The sequence below is a fragment of the Acanthaster planci genome, linkage group LG09 (genome assembly GCF_054643075.1).
Source record: "Acanthaster planci isolate LZ-2023a linkage group LG09, COTS_SCS, whole genome shotgun sequence".
Classification (NCBI taxonomy): domain Eukaryota; kingdom Metazoa; phylum Echinodermata; class Asteroidea; order Valvatida; family Acanthasteridae; genus Acanthaster; species Acanthaster planci.
In genome coordinates, this window is record NC_141785.1 from 11,745,627 (window position 1) to 11,762,371 (window position 16,745).

At 41.2% G+C, this 16,745-nt stretch overlaps 2 protein-coding genes and 1 non-coding gene across 3 annotated transcripts; 1 reads left to right on the forward strand and 2 right to left on the reverse strand.

Annotated features, from left to right (window-relative positions):
- Positions 1-26: 26 nt before the first annotated feature.
- On the reverse strand, positions 27-3,780 carry LOC110982005 (uncharacterized). The gene is made up of 5 exons (XM_022240116.2): positions 3,542-3,780; positions 3,305-3,430; positions 2,197-2,314; positions 1,736-1,850; positions 27-1,136 (listed from the first exon to the last, which is right to left on the reverse strand). The coding sequence occupies exons 1-5, from the start codon at positions 3,615-3,617 to the stop codon at positions 999-1,001; spliced, it is 573 nt and encodes a 190-aa protein (XP_022095808.1). The 5' UTR covers positions 3,618-3,780; the 3' UTR covers positions 27-998.
- A 1,043-nt stretch (positions 3,781-4,823) lies between these two features.
- Trnaa-ugc (transfer RNA alanine (anticodon UGC)) lies at positions 4,824-4,896 on the forward strand. The gene has a single exon. It is a non-coding gene; the product is annotated as a tRNA-Ala (tRNA).
- Positions 4,897-6,550: 1,654 nt separating this feature from the next.
- LOC110982021 (iron-sulfur cluster co-chaperone protein HscB-like) lies at positions 6,551-16,499 on the reverse strand. Its single transcript, XM_022240145.2, has 6 exons — positions 15,874-16,499; positions 15,365-15,461; positions 13,491-13,580; positions 12,745-12,886; positions 9,826-9,873; positions 6,551-7,435 (listed from the first exon to the last, which is right to left on the reverse strand). Exons 1-6 carry the CDS (start codon positions 16,476-16,478, stop codon positions 7,341-7,343), a joined length of 1,077 nt encoding a protein of 358 aa, XP_022095837.2. The 5' UTR covers positions 16,479-16,499; the 3' UTR covers positions 6,551-7,340.
- Between the last annotated feature and the right edge of the window lie 246 nt (positions 16,500-16,745).

A 16,745-nucleotide genomic window follows, 5' to 3' on the forward strand; every position in this document is an offset into this window, starting at 1 on the left:
AATTTACACGAAAGAAGAGGGACGAGTCTCAGTGACATGGTCTTGTATTTGTCCAACATTTTCAACAAAATCTGTTGGTGGACTCAGACTTTTATAACCTAGTGTGTTGCGGTTCATTGTGCACGTACATGTAGGCCTACATTCTGCTGCCCTTTCGGTTTCATCGGAGATAGGTTACACGAGATGCCGATTCTCAAAAATATTGGGGCAGATTGTGCTGAAATATTGATGAAATGAATGGCATCAGATTTTGCTTTTGCAACATCTATCAGGGAGAAACGACAGGATAAAAAATTAAAAATGATAAAATGATAATTCTTGTTTTCAATCAGAATACAACATTTAAGAGGATTTAAAGAGGAAAAGGAACAAAAACTAACTAAAATAATGACGATAATCACCAGCATTATAAATAGATCATGCTTAAAACTGAGAGAGATTCATTTCTATTAATCAGCTGGGGCAGCGAGCTGTAAATGCTATTTCCTTTATTTTGAAAAACAAATTATGCGAGAGCAATACATTATCGTTGAATCACGGTATAGAGAGGTTGATGAATTATTCAAACTCGGGCACCAATCAGAGCCTACTTCGCCACTAGCTCAGATCAATTAATCACTCTAATTGATCTTTGCTTGGATCATGTGCTCCAGTTGTATCTATACACTTTAAACACATAAAGCTCTCACTTTCAAAATGCATGTTGGGTAATGACGCGTTATGGAAATCCTTTGACACAACTATTGGGCGTTATTACTTGCGCACTGCGAGCTTTATGCATTATAAATCTACAGAGAAGGGGCTGTTAAATATCAATCTGTCTGAGTCACCAAGAGGCCATTTTTTTTCTAAACCACTTTTATCAACGGTACACTTTTGTCATAAAACCAACGTTGTAAAAAAGAATACTTTGCAATAAGTGATATCCACTCCTGCAGCATTTATTATTATCGGACCACACAAATAACAATGTTCATTTTTTTCCAACCCACGTATGATTAAAATAGCCCCGCTGTCATTTGCTGTTCGATGGACAGATGACGCAGGATGTTGGCGTTTTGGCTTTCCCGTTTGCACATATCACCGAGGGCGCCAGAGATACCCTCTTCAGATGACATCATTACATTGTCGATCAACTGTGATTGAAAAAACAAAGGGTTGACTTGAACAAACGTTTTCACAATACGAATACACACACCAATGTTCACTTCGAACTTTAGGGCCAACATTAAGTACAGTCTCGTTCTATAATTGTCGTTGCTGCTGCTGTTTTGACCAATTTACCACAGTCCAGAGAGAATTTCTGGTAAAAGTTGCGGCAAACGATATAAGAAACAGATCAGTAATGAATAATATATTTAAGGGTGGGAATTGGCATCGGTGTTGTAAGTGTAATTCTTTGATTTCACAAAATTTCACAAAAGACATAAATAACGTACATGTTTTAATATTCCGGGACATTTTTATCCGGTTATCGTACTGCTGTGAAATAACTGGTGACGTTTCAAATGAATTGTATTTACTCTACTCCTATAACGATCGGTGATGGTAACTAAGGTAGAGAATTGAATTGTTCATGTGATTAGTGGTGTCAGAGGAAAGCTAGACCCTTTCTTTGTACCGAAAAGGTTGAACCGGTAAAGATATCAAATTCCTCGTTGTATGCAAGCAAAAATGCAACCGATCCGAATTTTTCTGAAGCATTTTCAGCAACAAGCTACGATTTGGTCCTTACGTGAAGGAATTCCTCGAAGTCGATACTGTCAGAGTGGTCCTCGTCAATCTCGTCAAATTTGCGTTTGCGGACTTGATAGGCAGATGTATCCCCTAACTCGTTGAGAGCTTTGTCACTATATAACGGGGGGAATAAGTAACACAAAAATCGGTGACTTCACTGATGAAACCATGAAGGGTAGGCCTTAATGATGACATAAGGTGATACTCTCCATAGATAACCGATGGAGAAACTCCTTGAATTTCCACTTCATATCCTCAGTGGGAAAACTGAATTTTATATGTTCTTCAGTATGAAAGGGAAGAGATGCGGGCAATCTCACTAAAGCTGCAACGGAGCTCTATCATTTCTTTTTTTTTAATGCAGACTGTAGGAAAGTCTTGGATACTTCAAATTGGTCATTTACGAAAATTTGTTGCTTGCAATCTAACCAATAAACTTAGCTACTTCGACTTGCGTACAGTTCTGGGAAGTCTATCAAGCCATCGTGGTTCTGATCGAAATTCATGAACATAGACCTGAAGTCGGCAATGTCACTCTCATGCCACTGCGGGAAACGAGCCGCCAAACCGACAAGGTCTGAAAGATGGGGAAAAAAGCATGCAGTTTCATCTTTAATGTGATTGTACTTTATTATATCTGATTATACTTTCTTTATTTTAGGGGGTAAGTATTACCAGTCTACAGGTTTGGATTGCAAAGTTTACTTGGTAATTACATAAGAATTGCTTACTTTTAGAAACAACATACAGTAAGATGCGCTCATCCATGGGCGTAAATCCCAAGGGGATGGGGTATTGACCGAGGCTATTGAATCATCCCTCTTTTTGTAGTGGGGAAAAAAACGCAGATTTTAACGATTTTTTTCGAAATTCGCAACAACCAAACTGTACTTAATAGCATTCAAAGAGTGAGCAATTAAAAAAAAACATAAATATTTCGTTCTGATGTAAGATTCGGCAGGAATGCGAAACGGATCTCATGTAGATGTACATCTGTGTTATGAATATCGCCCCCTAGTGTCAGACTTGTGTAAGGACCTCGCAGATTTACGCCACTGCGCTCACTCAAGACTAACGGTAGTTTTTAACAGGTTTTTGCTGAAGTTTCATAACGACAAAAAAATTAATACAATGTGGTATTGGTAATCGTTACTTTGGGCTCACTTTTATTCCAAAATTAGAGAAGTCAATCCCCTTTAACTGCAAAAAAAAATAGCAAGAGTTCCTCCATTTTCCTTCCTATGTGCTATACAAAAAAGTGCCAATTTAGCCTCAGAGTCTTAGTGGGAGACACAAACACTGTCCAAGATGTACTACAAGAATGACTTTGGCCTGATACATATGCAATAAGATTTTTTTTTTAATTGGAGAGGGCCTCCAGACGAAAAAGTGATGCCCTGAAGGTAGGACATTCAAGGCATTAATAATGCGTAAACTATTTTTGTTCGCACCACAGTCGTTGGCCTGTTGGTTCGCAGCCAGTTTTCTCACTGCATGTCTATGGTTTTTTAGAAGCGCAAGTTCGGTTGTGAGATGTCATCCGTTTGTCTGGGCGTGTTTCGCTTACCGTTGAACTTTTCTTTCGCTTCTTGTGCCTTTTGTCTCTCCTCAACAAAGCGACCGAAATACTTACTGGTGAGGGATTCGAACTCGGTAATATCGTTTCTCTGCCGGAAATGTTTCCGCCGTTTCCCTGCTCAAAAACATAAAATTAAGGAAAACATAGTGCTGAAGTTAGAGTCATTCCCAACAGTAAAGGTTGGCCAAGGATGTCATGTTTTCAATAACAGATACAACACGATACCTGAGGTGTCAAAAGCCAGAACTGATACAAAATTCATCGGTTGCGTTTTGATTGGAAAACTAGGAGCGAGTCCCATGATGAACGAAAGTTGACCAGCTTCACTGTATTTCTATACGTTTGTCCATTGAAGATGTAGAGGCCGTGATTCCAGGTTCGTAAAGGATAACAAGATGAAGAAACCATAAATCTCTAGGCAAACCTATCCGACACGAACATCTTGAGATATGAGCGCGCGAGCAGATACGTATTGCAGTTTTTGTACGCGCTCGAAAAGCGTGACGCGCTATCATTGCGCGTTGTGAAGCGCGCGTCCAAATCGCTGCGCAAAGACGAAGTACCACATGCTTCTTTTTCTATGAATCAAATAGTAGCATTTAAATGTTTTGTGCCACTGTTATCAATAGACGTTTATAGTTGTCCAGCTGTTGAGGTTGTCATTTTGTACGCTACATTTCAAAGTCAGTGTCCAGTGGTATGAGTCAAACTAAGAATATAGTCAAAAATATTTATGTAGCAAACGTAGGACACAATCGGCGCCCACATCTTCCCAAAAGGCTTTTTTTCGTTTAAAGGTTATTAATTTTCTGAAGGTTGAAGGGAAATAAAGGAAGCGAATGGTGCATGGGGCATTATCTCACACGCTAGAGCATTCACTTTGCATGCGAGAGGTACCGGGATCAATGTCCGGATCCTACGTTGACTTATTTTGTCCTTCTATTGAAGAAAATTGTTTCTTTCAAAACTGGATTATGTAAAGACCGAAGAAACCTTTTTTCCATTCAAAGGACTTCGTTTCTCAAACTTTTCAAAATTGAATTGTGTCAAAGCCGAAGGAAAAAGTGTAGGAGATTGGCTCGAGCTCGATTAGGAGAGTTATAGTATGGAATCAATTCCCGAATCTTTGTTCTTGTGTTTTGAAGACAACTGCTTCCGAATGTTTCAAATTCTATTTGAAAACGTGTGAGGGATAAGGTCACATGGTATAGCACTGTAGCTTTGCCGTGGCGAGGGGTGCCGGAAAGCACACCAGGACTAGTTTTCTTTTGAATGATTTTGTTTAGGAGTTTCTTTTCAGTGCTGAATTTTCTAAAAATAGACTCAGTCATACACGTGCATGGGGAATTAATGGCAAAACGCTCGCTTACGCTTATAATGCGACAGGTACCAGGATCGTTACCCAGATCTAAAGAGACTTCTTTTTTTCCTTCGTTTGAAAAATGGGCATTGTACTGAAGAAAAATTTTCTTATAATAAAGCTGAAGAATACTGAAAAGAACCACGTGGGGGATTAGCTCAAATGGTAGAGCGCTTGCTTTGCATGCGAGAGGTACCGGGATCGATACCCGGATCTTCCAAAAGGGAATTTTTCTCTTGAAGGATTCCGTTTCTTAAAACTTTTAAAATTGATTCGATAGTCTAAAAGCTGAAGAAAACGAGCTCAAAATGTAAAGCGCTCGCACTGCATGCGACAGGTACTGGGATCATTAGTCAGACCTTCAAAAACTTATTTGTTTCTTCTGTTGATGGAATTTGTTTCTAACAGTTTTTTTCGAAAACTGAAATGTGGATCAACTCAAATGGTTCGCTCGTCGCCCAGCGACGGAACATGGCGCTGGGAAGGGCTGATTGCTTTATACTGTATTGTGTACGACCTGTAACTGCAAGGTTATTTAATTTTTGTTCCGATGGCAATGTTTTGGGAGGGGCAAAGTGATAGCAACATGGCGTTGGTACAGTCACAGTGCAGTAATTTATCCTCTCACGAAGTTTCACTGATCACGTGTCTTTTGGCGATAGGCCTATATTTCAAATCATTGGTTATCTTGATCAATTTTTGATAAATGTATAAAGTGTAGTGAGAATATTTTCAGCAAAGAGGAAGAAAAAGACAAAATATGGAATTGATAACAGCCGCTTGTGTGACACATTGCGCGAGCTCGCCCACCTGACAAAAATTTACCCACAATGCTCTGAGCGTCGTTTGCTGTGACCCCGTGTGACGTATTTTACTCACTAAAGGCCATCAGTCCCCCCTGTTTGGGCGACGAGCGAACTCAAACGGTAGAGCGGTCGCTTTGCATGCGAGGGGTGCAAGGATCAATTCCCGTATCTTCTAGAAACCTCTCTTTTTATAAAGAAATTTTTATGAACAGGTTTCAAAATTACAATTGTCTAAAAGCTAAAGAAAAATAGAGCAGAACGAGTAACAGATTAGCTTCAATGGTGGAGCACTCGCTTAGCATGTGGGAAGCACCAAAATCAATGCCAAGATCTTCGAGGGAGTTTTTTCGTTTCTTCATAGTTATTTCAAAACTGAATTAGTTGAAAAATGACATAAAAGTTGTAGGGGGTTATATCAAATGGTACGGCGCACACTTTACATGCGAGAGACGCTGCTGTCGATACCCACCTCCTCCAAGGATTTTTCTTCAAGGATTGGTTTCACACTTGGAAAGGGTAAAAATCAAACGCGTGGATGATCAGCTGGCTGGGGTGGTTGAGCGCTCGCTTTGCATGCGAGCGGGATCGATGGCCGAATATTTCCGTTTCTCTTTGTTTATATGCAAGAGTCTGTATCGTATCGGGTACGATACCTAGAACTGTCCAGTTCCTTTTTTCGGTTTGGCAGAATCTGTTCTGGGGAATTATCGAGTCCAAATTGCCGACGTTCAAAAACCATATTCCATTAATATGTATACACAAAAATCCTGCAATCATCTGTGGGAAAAGTTAAAGTCAGAGAAACACGCTACCACCTCAATGAGCTTATTCGGTAAAAAGCAAGGTCATTCGGGAACAAAGTACGCGCGCGCTGCGTAGGGCCGCACTGATAGGGCAGACCACACACGCGTGTCCCAATGACCTCGGACGCGGTTAAGCATGCGCTGTTGGAATAGGGAACTGCCTCAATCGGCGCACATGCAGCATGGCAGGCGGGCAAATGTACTCGAGACACAAACCAAGATTTGTTACAACACACAAGAAAAAAAAATGAAAAGGGGACAGGGATGAGGTGGCACAAAGAATCCAGGACTCAACATATTGTTTTTATTTACACAAATTTCACAGCTTTTAATTTTTGTCAGAAAGTTCATGGTGTTATAAAGCTGAGTAAAAGTGAAATCCTAATTACTCATTTGCTTGTGGGTATTTTTTGCTTGATCAAACCAGCAACGGTTTGGCTAAAACTCATAATCCCAAGTAATCTCGTTAAGAGTATATCATAATTTATTTAGCCTATTTGGAATATTTACACAATCTGACGCCAACTACATATAGATTCATCAGGCGGAAATTGCTGCCAATTCTCTGTCTAAAAACTGTAAATTATTGATGGGTTAAAAGATTTATAGAAAGTGCTTCAAGACAAATATGTCAGAAGTTGGCTGTTTGCTTTGTCAAAAGTAGGTAGAATTCAGTAACAGAGGAGTCCTATTTAAACACAGGACACCTTTTAATGACAAATTATAGTTTGTTCTTAAGATTTAAAAAGGAACTAAAATACGCTGAAAAATAACAAGCTGAATTTGATTTTAAAAATTTAGTTTAAAATCTACCTTGGCAGACAATGAAATCAGTTAGTTGCAGCCCAAAGGGATACTATAGCACAAATGTTTCTGATACAGCTTCTTTTGAAATCATGACAATATAAATCCTGGTCCAAGGTACTCCAATTTACATCTTCACAAATTATTAAGCTACAGTCCCACTGGATAAATATCCTTAACCTCACTTGAGAAAATGTAACTGTCATAGCGCAATTGTTAACCAACCCTGTTTGTTAAAGTGGATCATTTCTTCAAAAACTCTTCTCCAGTTTGTCCTTGACTTTGTCGTCTATGTTGGAAAAGTATTTCAGTCTCATCAGTATTTCCCTGGCCTGGGGATAGTTGCCTGAGGAGAAAAAGAAAAAAAAAAGAAACTGAGAAATGTTTCATCTTTTCTGTTTTCTGATTCATGAGCAAACCAACTGTTCGCTGGGTGGATGAGCTATTGATTAAATACATCAAAACTAACTAACAACAATTTAGATCAACAGACTGACAGACAGTCCCATGACTCAATGGATCCTGGATTAGAAATTTGATTAAATGCTGAGGAAAGCAGTGACCGAAAAACTTCAGATGGATAGCTAGTAAAATGGCCAGTTTCCAGGTGTTACTAAGGGAACAAATACTTACTTGGCTGTTCATAAATGTTCATTTACTAAGACCAAATCAGGCACTAACAATGCCTGAACTGAAGACCAGGGACATCATCAGCGTCCACTCTTCTAAGCCAGTCTTAAATGTTCAAGACTGGTCACACCCATATTCATTCCCATTCATAAATACCTCTGAGTCATGAAGTCAGTAAAAGTTTTATTTTTTTTAAATAAAATTGTTAAAATAAGTTTTACAAAATATAACTTCCAACGATTTAATGCATTTCATTCAAACACCCCTCTAGCCATGTTGTGATATGTTCCTTGCACTAGTTGTCATAAATAATCTCCTTATATGGTGATTGGTGTGCATGTGGCGCACTCACACCGTGTGAGGTGGCGAACAGCCAGCAGGGGCTTTATCAACCATTTAATAATAATTTATTCACTTATAAATCCAAAATTTCATATAGATATGTTCAAATGCGCGGTACAATGAAGACATTAAGCGTGGAACAATGAATACATATAAACATGGTTGAGCCGATGGCATAAAAGGGCGCCTCGGGCAGCCGCCAAACGACCCACATTCACCAACATCAGTAAAGGGGAGACAGTAAGAAGCAGTTACAGTTTTAGAGGTGGGAGGAAAACCCCAGAGGAATATTACGGGTAAAACTCACGGAGTCAGGTAGGGACTGAAAACCCAATCCACAAGTGGACCGGGCCGGGAATCAAACCCGGGACCACAGAGGTAGAAGACGAGGAAAGAACTACCTTGCAAACCTGACTGCCAAGCCAAGCCAAGTGACAGGCTGTTACCCAATAGGAATGGAAAATGTTTCTTAGGTATTGATGAATCTTCATTTTACACGCACTGATTTAGGCCATGTCCAAATGTTGTGGCTGTGTCTGTGGCTGCATGGGAGCCACTGATTAGCAGCTGCAGCCACACATGCATGAATTATACCAAGCCATAGCCAGTTCAATCAGATGCTCACTTTAGAACACTGCCAAAGACTTTGGGTGTTTATGAAAGACTACCAAGGGTGTGAAGAGGAAACAGTGTGCTAGTGCTACATGCTGCCAGCTAACACAAGACAGAATGCTGCTGGAACAACCACGCGGTAGGACAGCTTCCCATGGTGACAGGGCCTTTGCTTGTGCCGCTCCACGTTTATGGAACAAATTGCCATTGGAGATTCAGGCAAGCGAGACTCTGTCACTATTTTCAAGGGAAGACTGAAAACCTTCCTTTTCAGCAGCAGTTTGTCCCTCTCATAGACCTATTCCACTACAGTCACTCACGGTGTCTCTGATCACTTCTGTGGATATAGGCACCTTTAACACTTTGATGACTGATTGATTGACATGATGTTCACTGTTAATGCAATGCAGTAATGCATGAAGCAAAGTGGAATCAATGGGCCTTTAACAGGGGAGGGTCTGGCATTTACAAAAAATAGGGTGGGGTGCCTAGCATTTACAAAAGGGAAGGGGACACCCAACCAGAGGAGGCCCAGAGTGGGGCCTCTTATCATAGTGGGCATCCCTGCCTTTAAAGCTATTAAAAGGCCGTGTCACTGTGAAAGTGGACAAAGGAAAAGTTGTCTCCAAGAAAAAACATAAAAGGAATGAAAGGAGAGGATTATCTGGGTGCCCCCTCCCCCTTTCTGCTGCTGTTCAATCTCGGCATTCTGGCCTCTTTTTTTCCTGCTGCAGAGATGCCTGAGTTTGGGTACATCAAACCTCCCTTCTGTCTAAATTCCCTTTGCAGATACATGTACCCTACTTAACATACTTTTCTAAACATTCCTGTTTATTGGCTTTCAACAGTTAAACTCTCCATATTCCACTGAAGACACACATCTTGATTTCGCGGAATTTTGATAGGTTCAGCTATGTAGAACCTGGCCACTACTGGAACGCTTGATTGGCCACGAGTATGTTACACGGTACATGTATTTGCAACGTTTTATATATTACCATGCACTCCAAACAGACCAAACCATGTCAGAATCATTCTGAAAAGCACTTTATTCATAGTAACCACAGTACTTTATGGTGGATTCGGGAAAGGTGCCTACAAAAAGTTGAAATTAATAAAAATCTGGTTATAAAGGGACTTTGGACAACTTACCTTCTGAGAAGGCTTGCGATAAATCCTTCAGGAAAGCTCCAAGTTTCACTGCAGGTCAACAACAGGAACAAGATAAAGAAAAAAGAAAGGCTGACATCAGATGGTGTTCCATGCAAAACAACACTGGGTCTACACGAAACCTGTCAATTCATCAAATTCAATGTTGGGAAGGAATGGCTGAGGAAAAATCAAATCGAATATAATACAGGCAATTCACAAGACAGTGCGCCACCAAGAGGTTGCCATGGGGAGGCCATTTTGCAAGTTAACGGTTGATAAAACCATGGCCAACTTGCTGCAATTTGCATTTGAGCTTATGTCAGTAAACTACTTGGGCAAATTTTTCATAGATAGGGACATGCCACAAAATAGAAAGAAGAAATTAATAAAGTCCCACTTGTCTTATTTTCTTTGGGGGGGGTCGTCATATGGTAGGATGGCTCTGTAGAGGTGCTGGTCACATGTCCCATCTTGCCATTCACTGGCTTTTTAGCATGTTTTTTTATACCCGTCATCTGATTGTTGTGTCATGTCAAATGTTTTATGTACATGTTTTTAATGTATTAATTTTTTTTGTCTAGTTTTACAACAGCCAGTGGAAAAGTGTAATAAAATAAAAATAAATAAAATGGAAAGGATTAACAAACACTGCTGTCCAGACTGCATCTTCAATGCTACTCTTCTTCCTTGACAAACAAATATCAGAAATAATTCGGTTCTCAATGCACAGCCAGTGGATCGTTTGATCCGGTTGCCCTGTTAACCATTTTCTGCAATGTGCAGCAAGAAATGACCTTGCTGTGGCAACCTCACGGTGGCACATGGTAATGTAAATCGAATGTGAATAAAGGAGTATTTGGACAAATAGTAAACAAGTGAACTTGGTATAGATGACCGAAGTGTGACGTCATTTAGAACCAGGAGGTGTAGTACATACGAAGTTGGTTCACACGCTGGTTCTCGCTCTAATGACTTTTATGCACATGCTTGTGCATTAACATATTCACTTTGGTACTCTATGGCAAGGAGCCAAGTTGAGTTGCAGCTTAGCACCTAGTTGAGTCCAGTTGAATCAAGTGAAGGCCATTTAAAAGTGAATATTTGTTCCTGTCCGTAACAGCAAAGATTTCTTCAGAAAGTTGGCATCCAGTGTTTTTGACTCAGGCCGAAATTATGACAGCTCTTTCTGTGTGGAAGGTAATAAGTTTTGCCTTCAAAATCAAGCTTTGGTAGCGGGTCTCCTCTTAGTATCGATCAGCATGCCTGTGTAAGCTTGTTCAATATTCAGTTCTTTTCATATCGCGATATCCGATATTATCGTGATAACGCCATTTTCCAGTCTTAAAATAAACACGACCGAAATCACCATTATGTCAAGAGCCACATTAAAACAAAGGAAAAAAAAAGGAAAAAAAAATGTAGATGCATATGTATTATTTGCACATTTAGAACTCTTATATGCTGGTGGAAAGCAAATTTCAACATGGAAATTGTGGACATTAATTTATCATATATCATATCATCGCACAGTACAGAAAAAGCCATTTCCCGACACACATAAGCGGTAAAGTTTGCTAAATAAGGTAACCCCCAAAATGGACAGAGCACATGCGTGTTACTCGAGGGGCTACTGGTATTGACGCCCTCACCTCATTTCTAAGTCATCATTTATTTCTGATAAGTCGGCATGTTTCACTCAGTCCCTTTTCTACAAGACCACAAAAAATCCTTCTTGTAAGTCAACAATAACAATATCGCGCTTCGGTATTGGTTTCCTTTGCCACAGTTGCCTAGAAGCGTCAAGCGACAAGCCCCACACAGCTTGACTGATGCATGCACATGGTTGAGTACATCAATACCTGGGATCCCTCTTGGGCTACACGCATGCGCTCTGTGCATTTTGGGGGTCGCCTTATTCAACGAACTGAACATGCAGGCCATTCTCCAATACTCGACTTCGTCTCCGTTCAGGCTTCAACTAGTTTTTTTTTACTAACCTGACTTTAAAGTTGTAAGCACAATAGCAAACTTGATAGTGGCACAAAACATCAAGTAAGATGCAAACAAGCCAAACATTACAGTTCTTCAATTTAATTGAAATGCTTCAGGCCCATAATCGGTCATGGGTTTTGGAGACGAAGCCTGAGATGGAGGCGAAGTTGAGTATTGGAAAACGGCCGTGTACGTATGCGGCCCGCGGGCACCGTATGACCATCTCGAGTCCCAAGTGAGAGAGCCGACGTAGCTGGAGTTTACTGTACAATACATTACACTGTTGGTTTGGCTCTGCCCCCTAAATACTTGTGAGACCCTTGCAGCTGCTGGGGCCAACAGTGACTTTGTGGTTTGAGGTTTTCAATGGGGTATTTGTGTGGCCTAAATGCAGTAATGAAGGGCTCAACACGCAGTGCATTGACTTCCATATGTACATGTACAGTACATCGTTTGGAGCTTATCGCGATAATTTTCAGCATATCGATTTGCACGATATCCCGATATGTGTTTTTACAAACGACACGATATCCGTTATCAGCATCATATCGAAATATCGTGAAATATCATCATATCGAACAGGCTTAGGCCTGTGTGCACAAAACAAATCACGTTGACTTGCAGTGTGGTCCAGAGAGTAAGCACCAAGGCTATTCTTCTCACAGCTGTTATTCAGGCAGTTGAATGTTTGAGTCCACCAAGTATACTGACAGAGATGACCTACATGTGACCAACTGTTCACATTTTCATGGAAGTTGCACAACTGTCACAGCCAGTAATTATCAAAGCTGTTATTCTGCTGATAACACCTACACCTGATGAGGTGCAATAATGCCATAAAAAGGATTCAAAGCTTGATGGCTTTGCAGGGTCATCAACAACCTGCTCCCTTAACCCCTGGACTGGTCTGGTTGCCTGACTACTGACCTGTATTTTCCTCTCCTATCCTCCTCACTGTGGCGTCGTCATCAGTCTCGGCCAGCTCCTCGTTGGTTTCCATCACCTCCATCAGGAACCCTGGCTCAATTCCAGCATCGCCCTCCTCAATCGTCAGCCCATTCAGTTCCAGCTTCAAACACAGAGTAGCCAAAACAAAGCCAGAAAGTTCCAGTAATTATGCACTTTTGGAGGGAGCAGACTTTTGAGCAGTATAGATCGGGTACCCATGGGCATTGCCTGGGGAGAGGGCTGGCAAAAAAACGGAAGAATACAAAAGAAAAAAAATAAAAAAGATTTGCCCCCCTCCTCTGTTAATGGTTTATCGATTCATTGCTGATGCTGATGATAAAAGTATGTTACTCCCCCTCCCACCTCCTTGGCTTAGAAAAAAATCCTGGTCATGCCCATGCAGGTTCCTCAGTGCCTATGCTGGAGTCAGGAAACTTTCAAATTAGGGCCAGATGTGAAATTAAACAGGCGCATGCTTGGGGTTGACCAGATCTCAGATTTCATGGAGTGCAAAGACAGATATCGTCAAAACATTAAGTCCAACAGTTGGTGACAAGCCTGAGAATTAACCCTAACAGTCCTCAACCCTCCAATTTTAATATAATTTTGCACATACCCCAGGGAATTAGGGTTACAACACAATCGAAAGCAAAACTGAAACAAAAATGGAAGGAAATGGACTATGTACATGAATTTACAGAGTGGAAAGATGGTGAGATAGTTACCAGGTAGAGTCCTCTGGAAAGTGGCTTGAGCAAAGTGCTGTAGGCCTTGTTGACTTCTGACGATTGCATCGCTGAGTAATCTTGCTCCTCCTAGTTAAGTGTATCATCAGGCATAATTAGGAATGACCCTTATGGCCTATTGGCTCCGAAACATAAAGCTTAAACTTGATTTTGAGTGGATCCTCTGCTTAATGAACAACTGCTCCATTGTGTTTGGTAAACTGTGAGTGGATCCCACGGAATGAGTCTTAAGGCTGCAGTTGTTGTAATTCTGTTTAAATTTGCATAAGCAGCAAACTGAGTTCGTTGTTTTGATGTGCCACCCTTTGGCATCCCCATGAAAATAGACGATTTATGGATGAAAAATGTCCCACTGATTTAAAAGGAGTAAGATTCTCTTAACCACTACCAGCCGGGGACTCCGAAATCGGAGCTGTATGGTTTACATGTGTGGCCGGGGTCTCCGAACTCAGACAAAGGAAACAGGGCCCTGTAACAAAAGACCGTACTCCAAACAAAAGACCAGGCTGCTGGGCATGACCGGCATTTTTCACTCTCAAAAGTGGTGATAATCCAGCGTTATTTTGAAACCGTATACCAGGGTTTGGGGTATTTAGAGCAAGCGGATTACCACCGGGGACAAAAGCTCTCCACCACCGCAGCGATGAGCCACACAGCACCGCTGCATGCTAATCTGGCCCCTATTGAAAAGAGGTCAGCGGTGCACTGAGCCAGGTTCGTGAACAAAAGACAGTTGTATAACACCGCACAATCTGGGCTCTGTTTACAAGGCTGCAGGCCTGGCTGAAATATTCGGGCGTCAATGAAGGTCACCTGTCAACTTAGAGTAGTGCCTGAAGATTACTCCGTGCGGCTATAAACGACTGTTAAATGGAATGATGAATTGTTGAAGGATTTTGAAAACGGAAAAAATGATAGTCATGCCGGCCCAGCATCCTCAACGTTGAAAAATGCCCCGGCCCGAAGTGGTTAACCACATGTTGCCGGCTGGTTTGAAAAATGCAGTGCACTCATACTGGCAAATTTCAAGATTTTCAGTTTTCAAAAATCTTCCCAAATTCATCATTTCAATTGATGGATGTTGACACTCACATGAATTACTGTCTGGTGGCCACTGTAGCCTGACAGACAAAATCTATTGACGCCCGAGTATTTTAGCCAGGCCTGCAGCCTTGTAAAAAGAGCCCAGATTGTGCGGTGTTATATAACTTTCTTTTGTTCACAAACCTGGCACAGTGCGCTGCTGACCTCTTTTTAATAGGGGCCAGATTAGCGTGCAGCGGTACTGTGTAGCTTATTGCTGCGGTGGTGGAGCGCATTTGTCCCTTGTTGTAATCCGCTCGCACAAAATGCCAAAACCGTGGTATACTGTTTCAAAACAAGCCTCGATTATTTCCACTATTGAGAGTGAAAAAATGTCTGTAATGCCCAGCAGCTCAGTCTTTTGTTCTGAGCGCTGTCTTTTGTTGAAAGGCTGAGCTCTTTTGTCCCGGTTTCAGGCTCCCCGGCTTCGTATATAAAGCCTACGTGCTCAAAAAAGGGGTCTGCATTGCAGCTCCAGTGGGGAATCACCTGGAGCCATGAGCCTTAGATCTGGGCTTTCCAGGGTAGAAAACATCAAGACTCTGCCAATATCTGCATGCAACAGTGGGGAAAACAGTGCTGCAACTTGGCCAGTTTGGGACATCAATGTCCATATAACATATGTTAAATAAGTGGCTAGGCTCCTCTGTGAAAAAAATTGAACTGTAGCAGATTTCAGAGAGTTACCATCAATGACTTCCGGGAAAAGCAAATTCAAACAGGATAAGTGCTGAATTAGGAATTGGAAAAGAGCAATAAAATGGGTTTACCTTTGACATAATGCTGAACTTATCAGGGTGCAACTGCCTCTGAAGATTTCTAAATGTCTGTGTGAGCTGTTCAGTATCAATGTCAAAGGTCTGATCACTGCAAGTATTAGCAAAGAAAAATCCTTTTAAAAAATCTGGCAAACTATTTTTGAACCACTCCACAGATGTTAATATTTCTTGAGGTGGCAGACTGGTAAGAAGTGGCAACTGATAGTTTCGGAGTAATTCAAAGTTTTCTAAGACACATACCATAAAGGACTACAACAATTTTTGACTGCTATCAACAAACACTTACCCTACTTTTTAAACTTGTTCCCCGCATGTAGATACTGAGTACTGAACCCCCTTCCTCACAAAAATGCCCCCTAAAATTAACATGCTCCCCTTTACACTTGTTGGTCTTAGGCCTTCACTAGACACTAACTTGGACAGATTTCTAAAAAAAAAAGTTGGTGCTGAAAATAAAGTTACTAAAAATAATGCATTTACATACACGTAGGCCAACGTACCATAGCATTATCTGAAAGAAGTTTGAATCTGGGTTCACTGGCTGTATAGCATGACAGGAATCACAGAAAAACTGCACCTCACTTTTATCAGCAACTGTGGTCAAGGCATGGCAGTTCCAGCAAGTCCGTGAAACTGAACAGTAATTTCTACGAGCGACACTAGACATGCTACAGCGGGAAACATGATTCCAGTAGTAAGCAGGCTGCAGTATCTGCCTCCGCAAAGCCAACCGATTCTGAGACTCTAGTATGCTTAGAATCACATCTGGAGAAAGCAGTACCAAGGGCGTGCAAGTGCTTTTATGGCTCAATGAAAAATTAGGTCCTCCTGGGCTGGGCATGACATCACATCGTCTCAACGCGTTATTAACAATGCGATCTAACGTTATTACACGTGAAGTAACATTGCACTCAACTTCATTGATTTTGCCGTGGATGGGCGAGGAACATTTTGCTCTGCCAGCGGCTAGAGTACGACTGATATCGTCTGTCATGCTAGAATAACTTTGAGAAGGTGTCATGGATGCGTTCCGGATCAGACGGATAGCTTTCAGTTCAGTTTTCACTACTGACACCAGATTAAATACAATCCTGGGCGCAGCCATTTTGATGAACAACGCCCTCTAGCCGGCCCCTTCAAACTTGTCTACGCCAAAAACCAGACTTAAACGTGCACATCCTGCTTGTGTGAGGTCTCTTCAAGTTTGTTAAACTGCTCATTTCATTTTCAGATTTACAGAATGGTCTGGGCACATTTAATTTCCCGCCACAGGGAATGAAAATTATGATTGCAGTGACAAACGTGATATTGAAATAGATGGCCGACAAGGGGACGGGTGACTTTTTTAATACTTTTGATGAGGGCATGAAAT